We start from the raw sequence: 17,579 nt of genomic DNA, 5'->3' as shown, positions 1-17,579 counted from the left end.
GGGGCCGCCAGCGGTTTGAAGGCCGGCCACGCCCCTGATCCAGGTGGGGGTCCCCTCATGGTGACCGTTCCTCCTGCTCCCTCAGCTCCCTAGCCTGCTGTTTGGTTGTCCATCTGGTCACTTTGGTCGTTAAGACCCCTAGCTTTATATATATATACTAGAGGCCCGGTGCACGAAATTCATGCACGGGGGTCCCTCAGCCCAACCTGCACCCTCTACAATCCAGGAGCTCTCAGAGGATATCCTACTGATGGCTTAGGCCCACTCCCCATGGTTCTCTGCTCTCTGCGGAGCCTGGAGGTTTCCCTGCAGCCATGGAGATGAAGCCCCCATGCCCTGCTGTGGCTCTCTGCCTGCTGCCGCCATGTGCCATGTGAAGGAAGCCCCAATGCCCTGCAGTGTGCTCTGTCTGCCGGGCCTGGGGGCTTCCCAGACACGGACACACTAAGGAAGCCCCATGCCCTGTTGTCCGGGCTCTGTCTGCCGGGCCTGGGGGTGTTTCCACCGCCACTGCCCACTAAGGAAGCCCCCAAGCCCTGCTGTCTGGGCTCTGTCTGCCATGTCTGGGGACTTCCCTGCCACTGCCCCACTAAGGAAGCCACCATGCCCGGCTTTGCAGGGCCTGGCGGCTTCCCGGCTGCCGAGATCAGGAAGCCACCATGCCCTGCTCTGCTGGCACTGGAGTCTTCCAGATAGCCTCTGCAACCAACGGGAAGGCGCCAGGCCCCGCTCCTCCGCCGGCTCCGTGTGCACAGGGCCTGGTGGCTTCCCGCTGCCGCAGCACTAAGGAAGCAACCATGCCCTGCTCTCAGTGCTCTGTTTGCTGGTGGGACAGGCCAGACACTCCAGCAGTGGGGCTGAGGGGACTGGGTGCCGCCATCTTGTGGGTATGGGGGCCGCCATTTTTGTCGTGGAGTGACGCCTAATTTGCATATTACTCTATTATTAGATAGGACTAGAGGCCTGGTGCATGAATTTGTGCACTGGTGGGGTCCCTTGGCCTGGCCTTTGGGGATTGGGCTGAAACCGGCTCTCTGACACCCCCCAAGGGGTCCCGGATTGCAAGAGGGCAGTTCTCGGGTGATGCACCCCGGAATAGGGCTCCCTCCTCTCTGGTTCCTGGTGCATCACCTGAGAATTGTAGCTGCCAAGTTACCACAGCTCAGCAGCTCCTGTGTTGAGCGTCTGCCCCCTGGTGGTCAGTGCACATCAAGGCGAACGGTTGGACAGTCGCTTAGGCTTTTATATATTTATATATATGATATATAGATATAGATATATATACTAGAGGCCCAGTGCATGAAAATTTGTGCACTGGGGGGGAGGGGTCCCCTCAGCCCAGCCTGCCCCCTCTCACAATCTGGGAGCCCTCAGGGGATGTCCTACTGATGACTTAGGCCTGCTCCCCTCTGGCCAATCAGGGGAAGGCACCACCTCCATCACCCCACTGCTGCTGCCACTGCCAGCTGCCAGCCCTCCTCGGCCCTCGTAGCCACTGCGGCTTTGTCCGGAAGGACATCCAGAAAAACATCTGGAAGATGAATGGTCTATCCAGTCTAATTAGCATATTACCCTTTTATTAGTATATACATACTAACTCATTGACTCCTCATAACAAACATCCTCTTGTTACATATGAGGGAAATGAGGCGCCAAAAGCTTAAGAGACCTGCCCCAAATCACAGAGCTTTTAAGGAGCAGAGCCAGAAACTAATCCCTGGCAGTCATGTCCGAGGCTGCCCTTTGCTTTAACAAAATAAGGGATGGAATAGTAAGTAGCTTAAGGAGGAGGCAGAAGTCAAAGAGTGTTTTCAGGATGGAGGATGAACTTATTTATGGGCTGAGGGGAAGGAATAAGCAGGAGGGGGAGGTGAAGACCTGAGAACACCTGGGGACAGTTAATAGATGGGACACTATCAAGGCCACAGGTGCTAACTTTGCCTGCACGGGAGGAGGAACAGAACTCCTGGTTTGATGCTGGAAGGAAGGATGCCAAAGGTCTGTTTGCGGTTGGGAGGAGGATGACCTTGCTTCTCTGACAAATGGAAGGCAAGGTCACCAGCAAGGAGGCTGAGAGGTGGCAGGCCAACCGGTGGTAGCAGGAGTGACCTGGTGTTCCCACAGGAGGCTGGCTGGGGGAGACGGGGGGCTCTGGGGGAGAAGGGCAAGGAGAAAACTGTAGGCTGGCTGTCCAGTGACTCCATCCTCTTTTACTCAAAACTATACTTCTCTGTCGACCCACAGACCCAGGACTTGGGAGATTCCCCACCTGAGCGTGGGTCAGGGCCCAGGCAATGATCCAGGAGCATGGGGTCCTTCAGAGCAAAGAGCAAAGCATCCTAGTAACTGGACAAGGGAAAGCAAATCTGTTGTCTGTCCCCTCTGGACACAGACTGAATAGTCACAGGCTCCTCCTCCTCCCCTCCAGAGAGGGGGTGTGTGTGTGAGAGAGAGAGGGAGAGAGAGAGAGAGAGAGAGAGAGAGAGAGAGAGAGAGAGAGAGAGAGAAGGATGAGAGCGTGAGTGTGTGTGCTTGCCAAGCCAGCAGTCCCTCCTGTGGACGGGTTTGCCTTTTACCTGCAGAAGCCTTTGTGTCGAGCTCTCCACAATGCCCTCCTCAGTAGCAACTGCCTGAGGCTCCCTGGCTGCCAGGGCTGGGAGCCCCAGGCAGACCGACCTGTCTGCACAACTTGTCTGGCCCTCCCCAGGAAGCCAGCCGGACTCTCAGAGTCCGGTTGTCCTCATCAGCCTCCAAGTGACCACGAAATGAAGGCACCCAGCTCTGCTCTGCACCTGCCTCTCTGTTTTGGGGGACTTTTGTCAGCTGACCAGGATCTCCAAGCCAGGCTGGTTCTCTGCATTCTTTGAATGGCCGGTCTTCTTCTGTGGCCACAGGTAAGAAAGGTGCCCCCACAGCTTGTGTTGGGAACGTTGTGTGTGGGGGGACATTGTGGGGGTGAGGTCAAAGGGATATTACCAGATTAATAGCTTGTGGGTACTTAGGAGGGGGTATGTCAGAATGCTGGAAGTTACCTGCTCCTAGGAAAATTGTAGTCTTCTGGTTGTCCCTGCTGGGGCTGTTCAGAGCAGAGTGACAGTCAACCCCTCCCACTGGGAAGGGGAGCTAGCTAGCTTCAGGAGTTATAGCTTTACTACATACTATATTAAATCTGATTCGATGTCATTATTACTCCTATTCCTTCCTTTGTCGTGTATTGATTCATTCAGTAACTAATCTATGTCCTTTAAATAATGAGTAACAGACATCAATGGTATTCACTGACTTGGAAGGTAGCAAGTTCTTCATTGCTGGGGTTTTTTTTTTCTGAGGCTAAAATTTGGAGAGCATTCCTAGATCAGCTGGTGTGGTGATCCAGATGACCTTTAAGATTCACCCAACCTTGAGATGTTAAGCTTCTGTGATTGCTCAGTTTATTGAGCAGAGCAGTTATACAAACTACCAATATGCTCCCCCACCTACCCCACCCCCACCCCCAAGCACCTTCTGTGAAATTATTTGGAAAAAAAACAGTATCATTTCCTTTAACCAAGGGGCTTTCTTCGGGGTATTGATGGTTGCGGGGAATTGAGACTCCCATAGTGGGTGGGTGGGGTGTTGATGGCAGGGAGGGGCTGATGGGATCTGAGCAGGCTTTCTGGAGAAGTTGGTGCTTGTGAAAAGAATAGAACATGGCCTGGTGGGTATGAGGTTGTAAACCACAGCTGCAGTAGGAAGATAGACAAAGAAGCAAGCCCAAGGAGCCTTGACTTCAGTGGGTCCAAGATTCAAGAGGTGGGCGAGAGAGGCTGTGATGAATTGGGGTGGTTGTGAGGGTGGTCTGGACACCCTCATACAGCAGCAGTAATACAAGCTCAGTAGGGATGTTAGTGCCTGAGCCCTTTATGCAATGTTTTTGTGTGGATTTCTCTGTGCACTCCATTCACTCAGACCCACTTTACAAACAGGGACATCACCCCACAGCCACCTCTCCCATAAGCCTGCCAATCCAGCCACTTCCAGGATCAAAGGGTTTAGGGCTCTTTCTCCTTTAATAGCTTTCTAATAGGAAGTAGAAGGTCACTCTAATTACAGTCAATTACCTGGAACAATTTCCCCTTTGGTTTCCAGTGACAAATTAATGAAATTATCATAGTGTGCTAATTACAAGGGATGTAAATTTGAGGCATCTTGCAGGGATGTGTCTTCTAGAGTGAACTGAATCTCATTTGGACATTCTTCCAGAGGGACCTGGGTACCTCTCTTTGGATCTTGATATGATGCAATTTTAGCACGCCTGGATTTCTATTTTTCCTTCCTATTCTCACTAATGAGGCGGGGGGCGGGGGGAAATATTTGTTTTATTTAGTGCATTTGATTGGAAAGAGGAGTGAATTTGCACATAGAAGAACCGCCTACAACCTTGGATCTAGGTGAGTCTGGCTTTGGAGTGGGGTACCTTTCCCTTCTCACCACCTGCCCACTGCAGACGTCTGTTCCGATAGTGGCTTCGCGATGACAGTCCTAGTGCTAGGCCTGTAGCAAACATGCAAGTGCTGGCCCCGGTGCTCACAAAATTGCCCTCCTGGTTGGTGCCACTGGGTAGTGCTTTACTGTATTACAGTTTAGAAGCAAAATCAGTCACTATTTCTGAACATCAATATTTTTAAAATTTATATAAAAGGGACAATAATATACCTCCCCCGTGCCCTCCTCGGGGTGACGTGATGCCTAAGAAAGGGCACAAACGTGACCTGCAAACCTTAAAGGTGCCCAAATGCAAACAGTTCTTAGGAAGATCTTCTAGGAGTTGTCAGCCAAGGGGACCCGAGAATCTTCTCTCCTTGTGCTCGCCCAGCCCTGTTTTCTTACAAGGAACCGAAAACAAAGCAGGGACTCTTCGTGCGTGTGTGACTGCAGCGCTAAACGACTGAATTTTAAAGCGCCTCTTTATTTTAACAGCAAACAAAACTTCTAGATGGTGGTGCCAGTAGAGGTCAGGTAGCCAGGAAGTCACTGATGGCCACAGGTAAGTTCGGAAGGGATGGGACACATCCTCGGGGGCAGAGGAGTGTGCCATCCTTCTCTTCTAGATGAGACAAAATGCCAGCGGGTCGAGTGCCCTGCATAAGGCTGCTCTGCAGGTGGTGGGGCCAAGACTCAAAGCCACACTTACAAACGCCTCTCCTGCAGGGAGGGCGGGAGGGTGGGGTGACAGGTTGAGGAGAAATGAAGCACCAGTGATGGAACCCCTACTCCAAGAATTAGGACTGAATGGCCTGGGGGCATGAGAGTGAGCCAGATCGAACGGGTTTTATGACCCCATTAACAATAATTCTGATCCCCACATGAACTCGGTGGTGACACTGTTAAAGCACTTCCAGCCATATCCTTTTTTTCTTTTTAGATTGTGGTAAAATATACATAATATAAAATTTACCATTGGTGACATTTGGTACATTCCCAATGTTGTGCAAGTTGCTACCCCTATCTAGTTCCAGAACATTCTCATTATCCTAAAAGGAAACCCCGGTGCCCACTATTTGTATCGAGAGCCAGATTATATGCTGAGGACCTGGCCAGAGCCTAACACATTGATATGAACAAGATATGCCTGAACGTAAGACAATCCCAGTCTCCCAATGAGGAAGGTTTTGATTTTTTAAAACACTAATTTGAATATGTAAACTTTTTAGGGTAATAGTCATATATTTTCCAGCAACACATGTTATCATTCACATACTATATAGAGTAATACATTCACTTAAAAACACGGCTTTCCCCCAGCTCTCCACACTTCACTCACACCTTTGACATCAGTGTCCTGCGCATAACCAGAAGCACTGTTTGAACCAGCTGCCTGCAATCTGGTTTGCAGTCTCGTCTCCACAGTCTAAACAGAGTTGGCTATTTCTTATCATTCCAGAAGATGTTGAAGCATGTTTTTAATAACAGCTTCTTTGAGATATAATTCACATACCATAACATGCATATGTTTAAAGTGTACAATGTGGTGAATTTTAGTATATTCACAGAGTTGTGCAATCATCATTTCTATGTAATTGCAGAACATTTTCATCTCCCCAAAAGAAACCTGCACCATTTGCAATCACTCCCTTTTCTCCAAACCTGGCAATCACTAATCTGCTTTCTGTCCCCATAGATTTATTATTCTGGATATCTCACATACATGCATCATAGAATATGTAGTTTTTTGGGTCTGGTGTCTTTCACTTTGCATAATTTTTCAAGGTTCATTCATGCTGTAGCATGTGTCAGCAACTCATCCTTTCTTATGACTGCATAGTAGTCCATCTTATAGATGTGCCATGTTTTGTCGATCCAGCCCTCAGCTGATTGGCATTTGGGTACTTGCACCCCTTGGCTAGCATAAATAGCACCGGAATTCTTCTTTTGGCCTCGCTTTTTCAGTATGTTTATCCTCATTTTATTTTATTTTTTAAATATATTTTTATTGATTTAAGAAAAGGAGAGAGAGAGAGAGAGAGAGAGAGAGAGAAACATCAATGATAAGAGAGAATCGTTGATTGGCTGCCTCCTGCACATCCCCCATTGGAGATCAAGCCTGCAACCCTGGGCATGTGCTCTGACCGGGAACCGAACCTTGACCTCCTGGTTCAAGGTCGACACTCAACCACTGAGGTACACTGCCTGGGCTGTTTACCCTCATTTTACACATGCAACACTGAGAACAGAAAAATGGGGACTTTGGTGTCATCTTGTGGCCTCCTCTGTCCAGCGAGCCCAGGCTTATCTTAGGGCAGAATAGCTGGTTGACCCTGAGAACGTGAAAGGTGCTGGTCCTCAAACCACAGAGACCCCAAGAGCCCTCCCCTCCTGGGAGGCCTGGTCGCTCAGCTTTCACATCTGTGTGGAGTGGGAGGAGCAAAGGCGCATCCGTATCAAGGATGTGTGTCCCTAAGACCCTCTCTTGGGCTTGCTCAGGTTTGGTGGTGAGAGGGAGCTGCGTGGAGTCCAGCGGGAGCTCTGCCATGCCAGCAGCTTGAGGCCCTGCCGGGGAAGCAGCCGAGGTTCAACCCACTGCACAGCCCTGGCCTGCCCTCCTCCTGATGTCCAGGGGCGGCCAGGCCTCTCCTCCGAAGCCATGGGCCCCTCCCATCCTGCACTCCCACCCATGGCCAAGCTCGGCCTGTTGTGGCTCCTTCTGACCCCAGCAGGTGAGTGAGCGTCATCCCGAGGACATCGTGTCACACCTGCGAGCTCACATGCTGCGGAGGAAAGTCCCGCGGGTGGGCTCGTGGCAAATCTGCAGGGGACGTCAAGCAGCTCGGTCCACAGGGAGGGGCAGGGCGCGCACGGGTCAGACACTGGCAGCTGCGGCACCCGGGACCCCCCGGGCTCCGGTGTCCCGCATCTGCAGGTGCCAGTCGTGCTGCGAACCTCCCAGGTGGATTGTAAGGACCCCATGCGATGAGAGGTTGTGACTGGCACCTGGAAGACAGTCGCGCTCAGTGCATGGCGACTGCTGCTATTGATGTGCTTCTCTGGATTTTAGCCTCCACCCGCTCCGGCAGCAGAACCCTACGAGGTGAAGCTGTTCGCAGAGCAGACACGGAGAGTCCCATCAGGCAATTTAGGGACACTTTCCCCTAGCTCCTCAGTTCTGGGCTGCATCTCGTCTCGAGGTCTGACTTCTTCCTCACTCCTCTGCCTCGACACCCCTCCTCAACACTATTTCCATGCCTTCGTAGAGAATAGTCAAAGAGCAACGGGCATTTCTTGAGTTCCAACCATGTGCTGGTTGTTAAGTTCGCATGTACATTATCCTCTTTAATCCTCAATAGTGTGGTGAGATAGGTTCCGGAGAGCGTCCCCACTTTACAGATGAGGAAACTGAGGCTGAGTGAGGTTGAGTGGCTCTGATTTGATGGGAGAGGGAGTTGGGCACCCACCACCATGGGCTCCTGGAGACCCCACTCTTCCTTCCTGTCCCACAGTGTCGGCGCCGCGAGCCCCCCACACCCAAGCCGAGGATCGCCTCTTCAAACACCTCTTCAGGGCTTACAACCGCTGGGCACGGCCAGTGCCCCACACCTCGGACGTGGTCATCGTGCGTTTCGGGCTGTCCATAGCCCAGCTCATCGATGTGGTATGGCTGTCCCACCGCCCTTGGAGCCCTAGGGACCAGCCCCCAGATCACAGGCCCCCTTCCTGGGGTCCTCCCTCCCTCCTCAGCTCCAGCGCCTGTCCCTATGTACCCCCAGCCCACCTCAATCAGAGCCTCCCTTCCTCCCAGCCCTGGGGCCCCTCCTGGGAGGACACTGAGTTAGCAGTGGGTTTTCTAGATGCTTTGCTCGTTCACTGGACACGAGCCCAGGGGACCCAAGTGGCCTGTGTGATCCTGAAGAATCTGAGTAAGGGCTGCAGCGTCGGGAGGGGTGTTGGCCAGGCTGGGCTTGCTGTATCATGGAAGACGGCCTTCTGGAGAGGGAGGGGCTTGAGTCAGCCCTCCCCAGGTCCCCTGTCTTCTGGGGCTGGTTCTGCCGCTCTAACTTCTCTTCTCCTCTCTCCCGCTGCCTCCCGGCCAGGATGAGAAGAACCAAATGATGACCACCAACGTCTGGCTAAAGCAGGTGAGGGCCCCTCCCGGTGAAGGCAGGAGCAGGGGCAGTGCTTTTCCTCTGACGGGCCAGCTTCCTCTCCTCCCTGGATCCCTCCCCAGGTTCACGCATTTGTGTAAATGTTACACGACTATTCCTAGAGGGGAAACGGCATCATGCATGGGGCCTTTTTCGACATGGCGCTGTTTTAGTGCAAATGCACAAAAGCAAAACGGCCCATGGACCAGGAGGCAGGGTTCGAGCCCCAGTGCTGCCAACAAAGTTGACTTTATAGATGGGAGCGGTTATTATTTTAATTACTAGAGGCCCGGTGTACAAAATTTGTGCAGGGCGGGGGGGGGGGGGGTGCGGGGGTCCCCCTCAGCCCAGCCTGCACCCTTTCCAATCCGGGATCCCTCTCACAATCCGGGACCGCTGGCTCCTAACTGCTCACCTGCCTGCCTGCCTGATCGCCCCTAACTGCCACCCCTGCCGGCCTGGTCACCCCCAACTTACCCCCCTGTTGGCCTGATCACCCCTAACTGCCCCCCCCCCCGCCAGCCTAGTCACCCCCAACTTCCTCCCCTGCTGACCTGGTCGCCCCCAACTGCCCTCTGCTGGCCTGGTAGCCCCAAACTGCACCCCCCGCCCCCTGCTGGCCTGGTCGCCCCACGCAGCCTGCTGTTCAGTCATCTGTCCGGTTGTTTCAGTTGTGACAGACCCTGGCTTTTTATATATTAGGATTATAAGCCCCCATGAAGCAAAGGACAGGCTTGTGTGTCAATGCCAGTCATTCTTTGTTGGGAGTGGTTGTTCCTTTTAGGTCCAGAAGGGACACGGGAAACCCTCCCAGAAATAAGACCCTACAACTTGGGAGTTTTCTCATTGCTGGGATGTTCATTTATTGAGCATCTACCAGGGGCCAGGTGTTAGCAATGCAGATGTTGTCCTAGGCTTCATGGACCATACAGGGGCATTAAATCAATAAACACGCACATCCGCATGTAATTACCATTTGTGACAGTGCCATAGAGGAAACTTCAGAGAGTGAATAATACCAACCTGGTTTGGGGGGAGAAAACAGATTCACTTGGACCGGCTGGTGTAAGCCCTGCTGGGACTCCTAGGGGGCGCTCTGGCGCACAGTTTGAAAGTCACCAGTTGACTCCCCTTTCTTAGCTGTATATTCTGGCAGGTTTTTACCTCTCTGCTCCTCAGTTTCCTTATCTGTGAAATGGAAAAATACTTCCACCTTTTGGCATTCCCTGCCCGGGTGCAAAAAAAACTGTACATTGTGATGCTTTAAAAAATGTTACTGCAAATGGGTGAGGTCCTCCCCACCCCCTCCGCTAAGACGTCCCGCTAGGGAGTAGCAGAATGAAGACGCCTAGAAGCGGGACTGGGGTGACTTAGGAACTAAGTGTGCCCCGGGACTCTGAACATGAGAGCTGGGGCTAAGCGAGAGATTGGCCATGTTCCACCAGACTCCTGATTCCCAGCCCCGAGCCCTTCCTGCTCCGTGGGGCTGGGTGAAGAGCTCTGGTGCTCCTGAATGCGGCTGCTGGGCGTCCGGGGCTGCCCCGTGTTTGCCCGGAGACCTCCTCCCCGCCAGCACCAGGCGCCCTGACTCCCCTCCCCACGCACAGGAGTGGAGCGACCACAAGCTGCGCTGGAACCCGGCCGAGTTCGGCAACATCACATCCCTCCGAGTCCCCTCGGAGATGATCTGGATCCCGGACATTGTCCTCTACAACAAGTAGGAAGCCGCTGGGGTCTTGGGGGGAAGTTTCTGGGTTGGACTTGGGAAGCGCGCCCCCTTGTGTCTCACCTGTATGTCCTTCTCGGAAGTCCTGTTTTGCTATGACTACCTCCTACTCGGACCTTTTCTCGTGGTGCCTTTATTTCTTTCGTATTGTTCTCTTACCCATACACCCGAATGTATGAGCACCTATTATGTATCAGTGCTTGGTGCTGTGCGAGTGGGATAATACAGATTCTCCAACGCTGTTATTTGAAAAGCGTGGTTGGTGCGGGCTGTGAAAACAATGCCTAAGGCTGGACTTTTGCAGGATGGCGGTGTTGCTAGAACAGGTAAGCAGCGGCTGGGGTACCGCCCTCGAAGGCAGCAAGCTCACTTGGCATGGGTATTTTCAAAAATCGTATCCCTTAGAGTTGCCTTCTATTCGAGACCAAAAAGGACCAGACTTTGAGCATAATGACTAGAAGCCAATACAAGGCAGGATGGTCTCTAGAGAGCCCGGCCACAGAGGAGAGGAAGGACAAATGGCGTTGGGTCGCAGGCAGTTCTTCATTTAGAAGGCTAGGGTTTAAAATTAAAAGGTATTTGGCATTGTGTTCATCTGAGATGGGACGCTGTCTAAAGTGGGGCTCTCAGGAAATCCTGGAGATAGGAACAGACATGAAAAAAATGGTCCTGTGGTCCGATAATTCTGGATCACACTGCACGCCGTTGACCCTCCCAGTCCTTCGGGAAATGTCAGTACACGAAGTAGCATCTCAATGTTAGAGGTTGTGCAGCCAGGAAACCAATTCAGCCCAGCATTTCCCGATTCATTGGAGCCAACTTTGGAAACGCCGTTTTTTAAAACAATAAGACAAAGGGAAAAGATACACTTTTGGCGTTCTGGTGCCTCCGGCTGGGCCAGAGGGCAACCACGAGGGTTCCCTCTCAGTGGAGCCATTTCTGTGAACAGTCAGCATGGGCTGCTGGGAGTCCACACCGCAGGTGCCCAGGGCCTGCTGCTGCCCCCAGAATCACAGACACCTCACCCCATATCTCTGTGCCCTGAAGCTGGTACCCAAGACCCACCGACTTTCAGCTCCCTGTGCTTCTGGCACAGGTCAGACGCAAAGTCCTCAGCATCACAGGTGCCCGGGGGTTTGAGGATTGCCAATCAGGCTTTGGCTAGTGTTACTGGAATATAACAGGTGAATCTTACGATAGGACAAAAGTGCAAACCAAATTCTTATATTTGAAGAAGGATCTTCTCCACCCAAACACCCCATTCCAGGGTCACAGGAAGATCAAAGAAATTGCACTCTCCTTCCTCAAAACAGGGGGCATGTGGCCATCTAGTGGTGATTATGTGTGATGACACAATGCCTTTAAAAATTTTTTTTTAACTTTTGCCTGATCTGTGATACTCTTTCGAAGTTTCCAGTGTTTTCTTTAAAAATATTTTTTTTTATTGATTTCGGAGAGGAGGGGAGAGAGAGATAGAAATATCAATGATGAGAGAGAATAATTGATCAGCTGTCTCCTGCATGCCCCACACCATTGGCTCAAGCCTGCAACCCCAGTATGTGCCCTGACAGGGAATCGAACTGTGACCTCCTGGTTGATAAGGCAACATTCAGCCACCGAGCCATGCCACTGGATGGGCCAGTGTTTTCTTTAAAAGGTTTCCGTTTTCTAATCGTTAGCTTGGAATGACTCCTTGGGAAAGAAGTCTCTTACTTCCTGCATGTTCTGATTCTCCTGCCTTTAGGATTGACCTTGAGAATTATTAAAGGCTAAAGGCCCAGTGCACGAAATTCATGCATTGGTAGGGTCCCTAGCAGCTGCTGGCTGCCGGCAGGGTACTCCCTCCCTTCCCCCGGCCGGCCCCGCCCCCTGGTTCAACTCCTGGTCCAGGGGACAATTTGCATACTACGCTTTTATTATATAGGACTAGGGAGTAGAACACTGCGCCACCTCCTAGAGGGAATCAGGGGTTCAGGCACCCAATTCCAGTGTTCCCAGAGCCCCTGTGGGCCCTTAGATGCCTAGCTCCATGACACAGCAGGCCCTGCCCCTTTAATCCAGGCGCACCCCATGAATTTTGTGCTTCGCCTCCTGTTCCTTGTTCTGGAGGATGCTCTGCTGGGACCTTCTCCACCTCATCTCCCCACCAAGTCCTATCATCAGTCAAGGCCTCGCTCAAGTGGCAACTTTCACGGTGACCCTGCTCGCTCCAGCCAGAAGCGAGTTTCCCACGCAGTTCTTGAGGAGAGCTCAGACAGCCCTCAGAGCGCTGCTGTCAGCCTGCTTCCCTTGGGGGGTGGGTGTTTGGGGCTGTGTCCCATTTCCTCCTGTTTCCTTCAGGGCAGGCCGAGTCTCACACTGTATCCCCCACAGCTTCCATGTAGGCCCAGTGGATGAGGCTGGCTCAGAAATGTGCGGTAAATGGATGGCATCAAGGAATTACCCTCATTTACTAGCAAAGATGTTGGGTCTCTTCTCAGCAAGGTACTAAGGATCCCAGGTGGACAAGATCCCAGTGGAGGGCCTTACCATTTGCTGGGGGGGAGAATATTCACTCATAAATAATCACTTTAAACCAGTAAATGAATACAAACAGAAAAATCAAACTACACTACCCCATAAACATATAATATATATATGATCTATAGGGCAATCAAAAAATATAATATATATATATATATATATATATATATATACATACACACACATACATGTGTATATTAGAGGCCCAATGCACAAAATTCGTGCAAGAGTGGGCCCTCGCAGCCCCTCGCAGCCTCGGCCAGCTCTCGCAGCTCCGCTTCATCTGGATGGTCATTCTGCTGTTCAGTCTAATTAGCATATTAGCTCTTTATTATATAGGATATAACATCAGAATGTTAATAGTGGCTGTTTTTGACATTCTTGGAATATTTTTATATTCTTCAATATTTCTACTTTGTAATGTAAAAAACAAAATGGTGCTTGAAAAGAACCCCAGTAGCTATTAATGGCAGTGTGCTTGGGGAGTCTCACACACTGGCTTAAAACCCAATAACTTGGCCAAGTCTGGCTTTGTGGTCGGGGTCCCCCTGCTGCAGCCTGGTTTGGGCAGGTGGGGTGTGCCAGGCCCTCCAACTCCTCTCTTCTCCTCAGTGCAGATGGGGCGTTTGTGGTGAACCACATGACTAAGGCCCACCTCTTCTCCACGGGCACCGTGCACTGGGTGCCCCCGGCCATCTACAAGAGCTCCTGCAGCATCGACGTCACCTTCTTCCCCTTCGACCAGCAGAACTGCAAGATGAAGTTCGGCTCCTGGTCGTACGACAAGGCCAAGATCGACCTGCAGCCGATGGAGCAGACGGTGGACCTGAAGGACTACTGGGAGAGTGGCGAGTGGGCCATCGTCAACGCCACGGGCACCTACAACACCAAGAAGTACGACTGCTGCGCCGAGATCTACCCCGACGTCACCTACTACTTTGTCATCCGGCGCCTGCCCCTCTTCTACACCATCAACCTCATCATCCCCTGCCTGCTCATCTCCTTCCTGACCGTGCTCGTCTTCTACCTGCCCTCCGACTGCGGGGAGAAGATCACCCTGTGCATCTCCGTGCTGCTCTCGCTCACGGTCTTCCTCCTGCTCATCACCGAGATCATCCCCTCCACCTCCCTGGTCATCCCGCTCATCGGCGAATACCTGCTCTTCACCATGATCTTCGTCACCCTGTCCATCGTCATCACGGTCTTCGTCCTCAATGTCCACCACCGCTCCCCCCGCACCCACAATATGCCCCACTGGGTGCGGGGGGCCTTTCTGAGCCGTGTGTCCCGGTGGCTACTGATGAAACGGCCTCTGCCACCCTTGGAGCTCCATGGCTCCCCAGATCTGAAGCTCGACCCCTCCTATTACTGGCTGGAGACCAACGTGGATGCGCAGGAGATGGAGGAGGAGGAGGAGGAGGAGGAGGAGGAGGACAGATGGGTGTCATCCTCCTCCATGGATGTCCTCTACAGCCATGGTGGTCTGCACCAAAGGGTGTCCGGTCCCAAGGCGAAGGCCCCATTGCAGAAGGGAGGGCTCCTGCTGTCACTTCGCATGCAGAAGGCACTGGAAGGCGTGCACTATATTGCTGATCACCTGCGGGCTGAGGACGCTGACTCTTCAGTGAGTTGGGGCTGGGCCCCTCCCCTGGGTGACCCTATCAGCCTAGAAGGGCATCACCTTACCCCAGGGTGTTGGGTGGGCCAAACCAGTCTCCTTCGTGAGAGGACCCATCGCCCTCAGTCATGGCCTTGGGAGCCTGAAATAAATAGTGAGGGAGAATGTCTACTTGGCAGCTCTTAAGACATGAATTGGCAGGTGGCAGACCAGCTAAGCCTGACTGGGAGACAGCAAGATGGAGGGAGGGATCGCAGGTGCAGAGCTTCTCACGCCACTCCGCCATTTCTCACCATTACCCCGTGGGGGGCGGGGGGGGGGGGGAAGAGTATCATCCGGAGACACCATACATCAGGCTGCTGCCTTCCTCCTTTGTCCTGATGTCTCCCTCCTCCTCATTTGCGGGCCCTGGGCATTTTGTGAGCTTCACTGTTCCCTGGCCTCCGCCATGTCCGGCATTCTTAGGTGAGCCGGCCACTCCTCAGGATCACAGAATTCTTCTTAACAACCCAGGGAAGGGTGAAAGGCAGGGAAGCTATTACTGAGTGGCCTTGTGGAGTCGATAAGAAACATTCATCATGATCTAATCTGGGAGCAGCTAGGAGTTCAGACCCACTCACCTGCACTGTGAGCCCCAAATCCACAAAGCCCCCCCAACTCCTCCAACCTTCCCTGGGTACCTCCCCTCCCCTCCCCCTCTCCACCTTCTAGGGTAGGTGGGTGAGTGGGGGCCGCGGGAGCAATGTGGGCAGTGAAGTCTTCCCCATTGGTAAGTACTGGGTGGTGTGTTTAAACCACTGTAGGCCCTGGGTGGTCCCAGAACCTGCTTGGCCCCTCCAGCCTCTCTCACCCGGAACTTGAGAGCCTCGGGAAAGCTCCGGCCTATGTCAAGGGCAGGACAGGGCGGGAATCACTTAGGAAAATACTGTTTGAGTCTTGAGACAACGCTACTCCACACTCGCCCCCATTTTAGCTTCTCACGGTCTCAGTGAGGGACCCCTTGCCTCAGTGCCATTTTCCCAGGGGCTGGGCCTGCGTGGGACCCACCCCTTTCCCAGGCTGGGGCCTGTCTCTGAGTGCCCTCCCCCTGCAGGTCAAAGAAGACTGGAAGTACGTGGCCATGGTCATTGACAGGATCTTCCTCTGGCTGTTCATCATCGTCTGCATCCTGGGGACCGTGGGACTCTTTCTGCCCCCGCTCCTGGCTGGAATGATCTGATTTCACGTCCCTGGCTTCCGCCCGAAGGCGGCACAGCTGACCGTTTTTGCTGCTGCCTCTAGAGTCCGCCTTTGGGGTCCCCACCCCGTGACTGCGGGTGCCTCTCCGTGGCGTCCCAGCCATCGAAGACTTCCTGGCCCCACTCACTTGGCGGAAGTGCCCTCCGTGCTGAGAAGCTCCTGGGCCGGAGCCGAGTTTGGATGCCGAGGAGCAGGAAAGGAGGCAGCTGCTCTGCAGAAGGTGATGCCGCGGCGCTGACAGCGTGAAGCTCGTGAGCGTCCCCTGAAGGAGCTCTACGGACACTGAGTTACAGGAGGGCCGAGCAGGGGGAGCAGATGGCGGGGGGGGGGGGGGGCAGGTGAAGGGGAACAGAACACAAGACCTCAAAGGAGGCGTCATTGGGAAGAGGGGAGAAGGCGCCGCAGGGGGCACATTGTGGATTCTGGAATGAGCCTCAAGTGTGGGGACAGCCCGGCCGAGCTTGGTCCAGTGTGGGGAGCAGTGGCTGGCGGTTGGGAAGGTGGGTTGGGGTGTCTGAACCAGGCAGACAAAGGGGTTCAGAGTCTGAGACCGCAGATCTGACAGTAGAGCGGCGAAGGCTTTCCGGAAGGGGAGGAGGGGAGGCAGGGCAGTGGAGTGGAAATGCAGGGCGACCCTCGGCAGAGGGAGGAGGGTGCATGGTTGGATGCCGGTACTGGGCCAGCCCACCCAGCTCCGGTGAGTCCTGAGACATGCCCTCCCCTATAGCCTTGCCCTCCACCCCTTCCCCAAAAAAATGGCTCAGCACCAGCTGCCCCAAGAGGTTGAGGGTCCTTGTCTACAGGGGCACCATCTGCCTTTCAACTCGTGTGGACAAACCACAGGCCATCCTGAGCCACATCAAGCCCACAGCCTGCTCCCTCCCTCCCTCCCTCCACAGGGCAAGCGGTGGCTGGTGGGCACTCAGGAGGGGCTGAGGGCAGTGAGGGGATTACTTCGAACCCGAGACTGCTGTGTAAATGCAGACACGCGGGACCCAGGACCCCTTCCCTGCCCAGCAGGCCCTCCCTGTCCTTCCCAAAGCCCCACGGCGTGTCTGACCGGCTCTGAACGGCCCTGAGCAGTCTGTTCTCGAACCTCGGAATCAGTAGTCCATGGCCCTGGCTGTGGTGATCAGGCCCCACCCCTGCCCCATCTAGACCACTTCCCCAGCAGCCAAAAGATGTGGGCACTGGGTTCTTGGGTCGGTGTGGGGACCCCAGGCAGAAAGCCGAGCAGAGCGAGCCTCCAATTTCCCTTCGGCCTTTTGGGGTCCTCTCCTTCCAAAGTCCCCACTGGCCTCTCCCTGACCAAGTGGAAACCCAAGACGCCTCAGCCCCAGCCTCTGCTCCTCAGTTCTCTCCCAAGACCCCCCCCCCCCCCGCAGTGGCCCATTCTGATTTCTGACCCCTCCCTGCCTCAGTGCACACAGCCCCGGCCTCCCCTCCCTCCGGGCTCCCCCAGCCTGGATCTCCTGCTGCCGAGATGTTCCCCCACATTAGTCCGTCTCCCATCTATCTTGCATGTGAATAAAGCAATCAAACAAAATGAAAGCCGCTGTTCATTGCGCTGTGGGACCCCTTGTCAGCATCCCCAGAACCTCCCCCAGAGCCCTGGCTGTGGGCATGCCCGCTGCGAGAGTGCATTCCACTGGCAATCCTCACGTGCCTGCGTGGGGGCTGCCCTGGGCCCCCACTGGAGAATGTCCCTTTGGTCAGGTGCAGGGGCACAGGGGCTGGTGCTCATGTCTGACCCCACTGCCTGGGGGTCACCAGGCGCCCCTCGGTTGAGCCCACACACCAGCCCTTGATCTCTGCCCAGCTGAGCACAATCCATTTCTTCGAGGGAGGGCTGTGG

At 53.8% G+C, this 17,579-nt stretch overlaps 1 protein-coding gene across 2 annotated transcripts; it reads left to right on the top strand.

Moving 5' to 3' along the window:
* Positions 1-7,123: 7,123 nt before the first annotated feature.
* On the top strand, positions 7,124-15,788 carry CHRNA2 (cholinergic receptor nicotinic alpha 2 subunit). Of its 2 annotated transcripts, XM_054716931.1 has the most exons (6): positions 7,124-7,196; positions 7,992-8,128; positions 8,568-8,612; positions 10,226-10,335; positions 13,480-14,491; positions 15,579-15,788. In XM_054716931.1, the coding sequence occupies exons 1-6, from the start codon at positions 7,124-7,126 to the stop codon at positions 15,702-15,704; spliced, it is 1,503 nt and encodes a 500-aa protein (XP_054572906.1). In that variant the 3' UTR covers positions 15,705-15,788. The 2 variants fall into 2 exon arrangements, with proteins under 2 accessions (XP_054572906.1, XP_054572907.1); XM_054716932.1 differs by lacking the exons at positions 7,124-7,196; positions 7,992-8,128; positions 8,568-8,612 and having other exon boundaries at positions 10,311-10,335; positions 13,616-14,491.
* The last annotated feature ends 1,791 nt before the right edge of the window (positions 15,789-17,579 follow it).

Source organism: Eptesicus fuscus, chromosome 6 (genome assembly GCF_027574615.1).
Source record: "Eptesicus fuscus isolate TK198812 chromosome 6, DD_ASM_mEF_20220401, whole genome shotgun sequence".
Taxonomy (NCBI): domain Eukaryota; kingdom Metazoa; phylum Chordata; class Mammalia; order Chiroptera; family Vespertilionidae; genus Eptesicus; species Eptesicus fuscus.
This window is presented reverse-complemented; position numbering and strand designations above follow the sequence as displayed.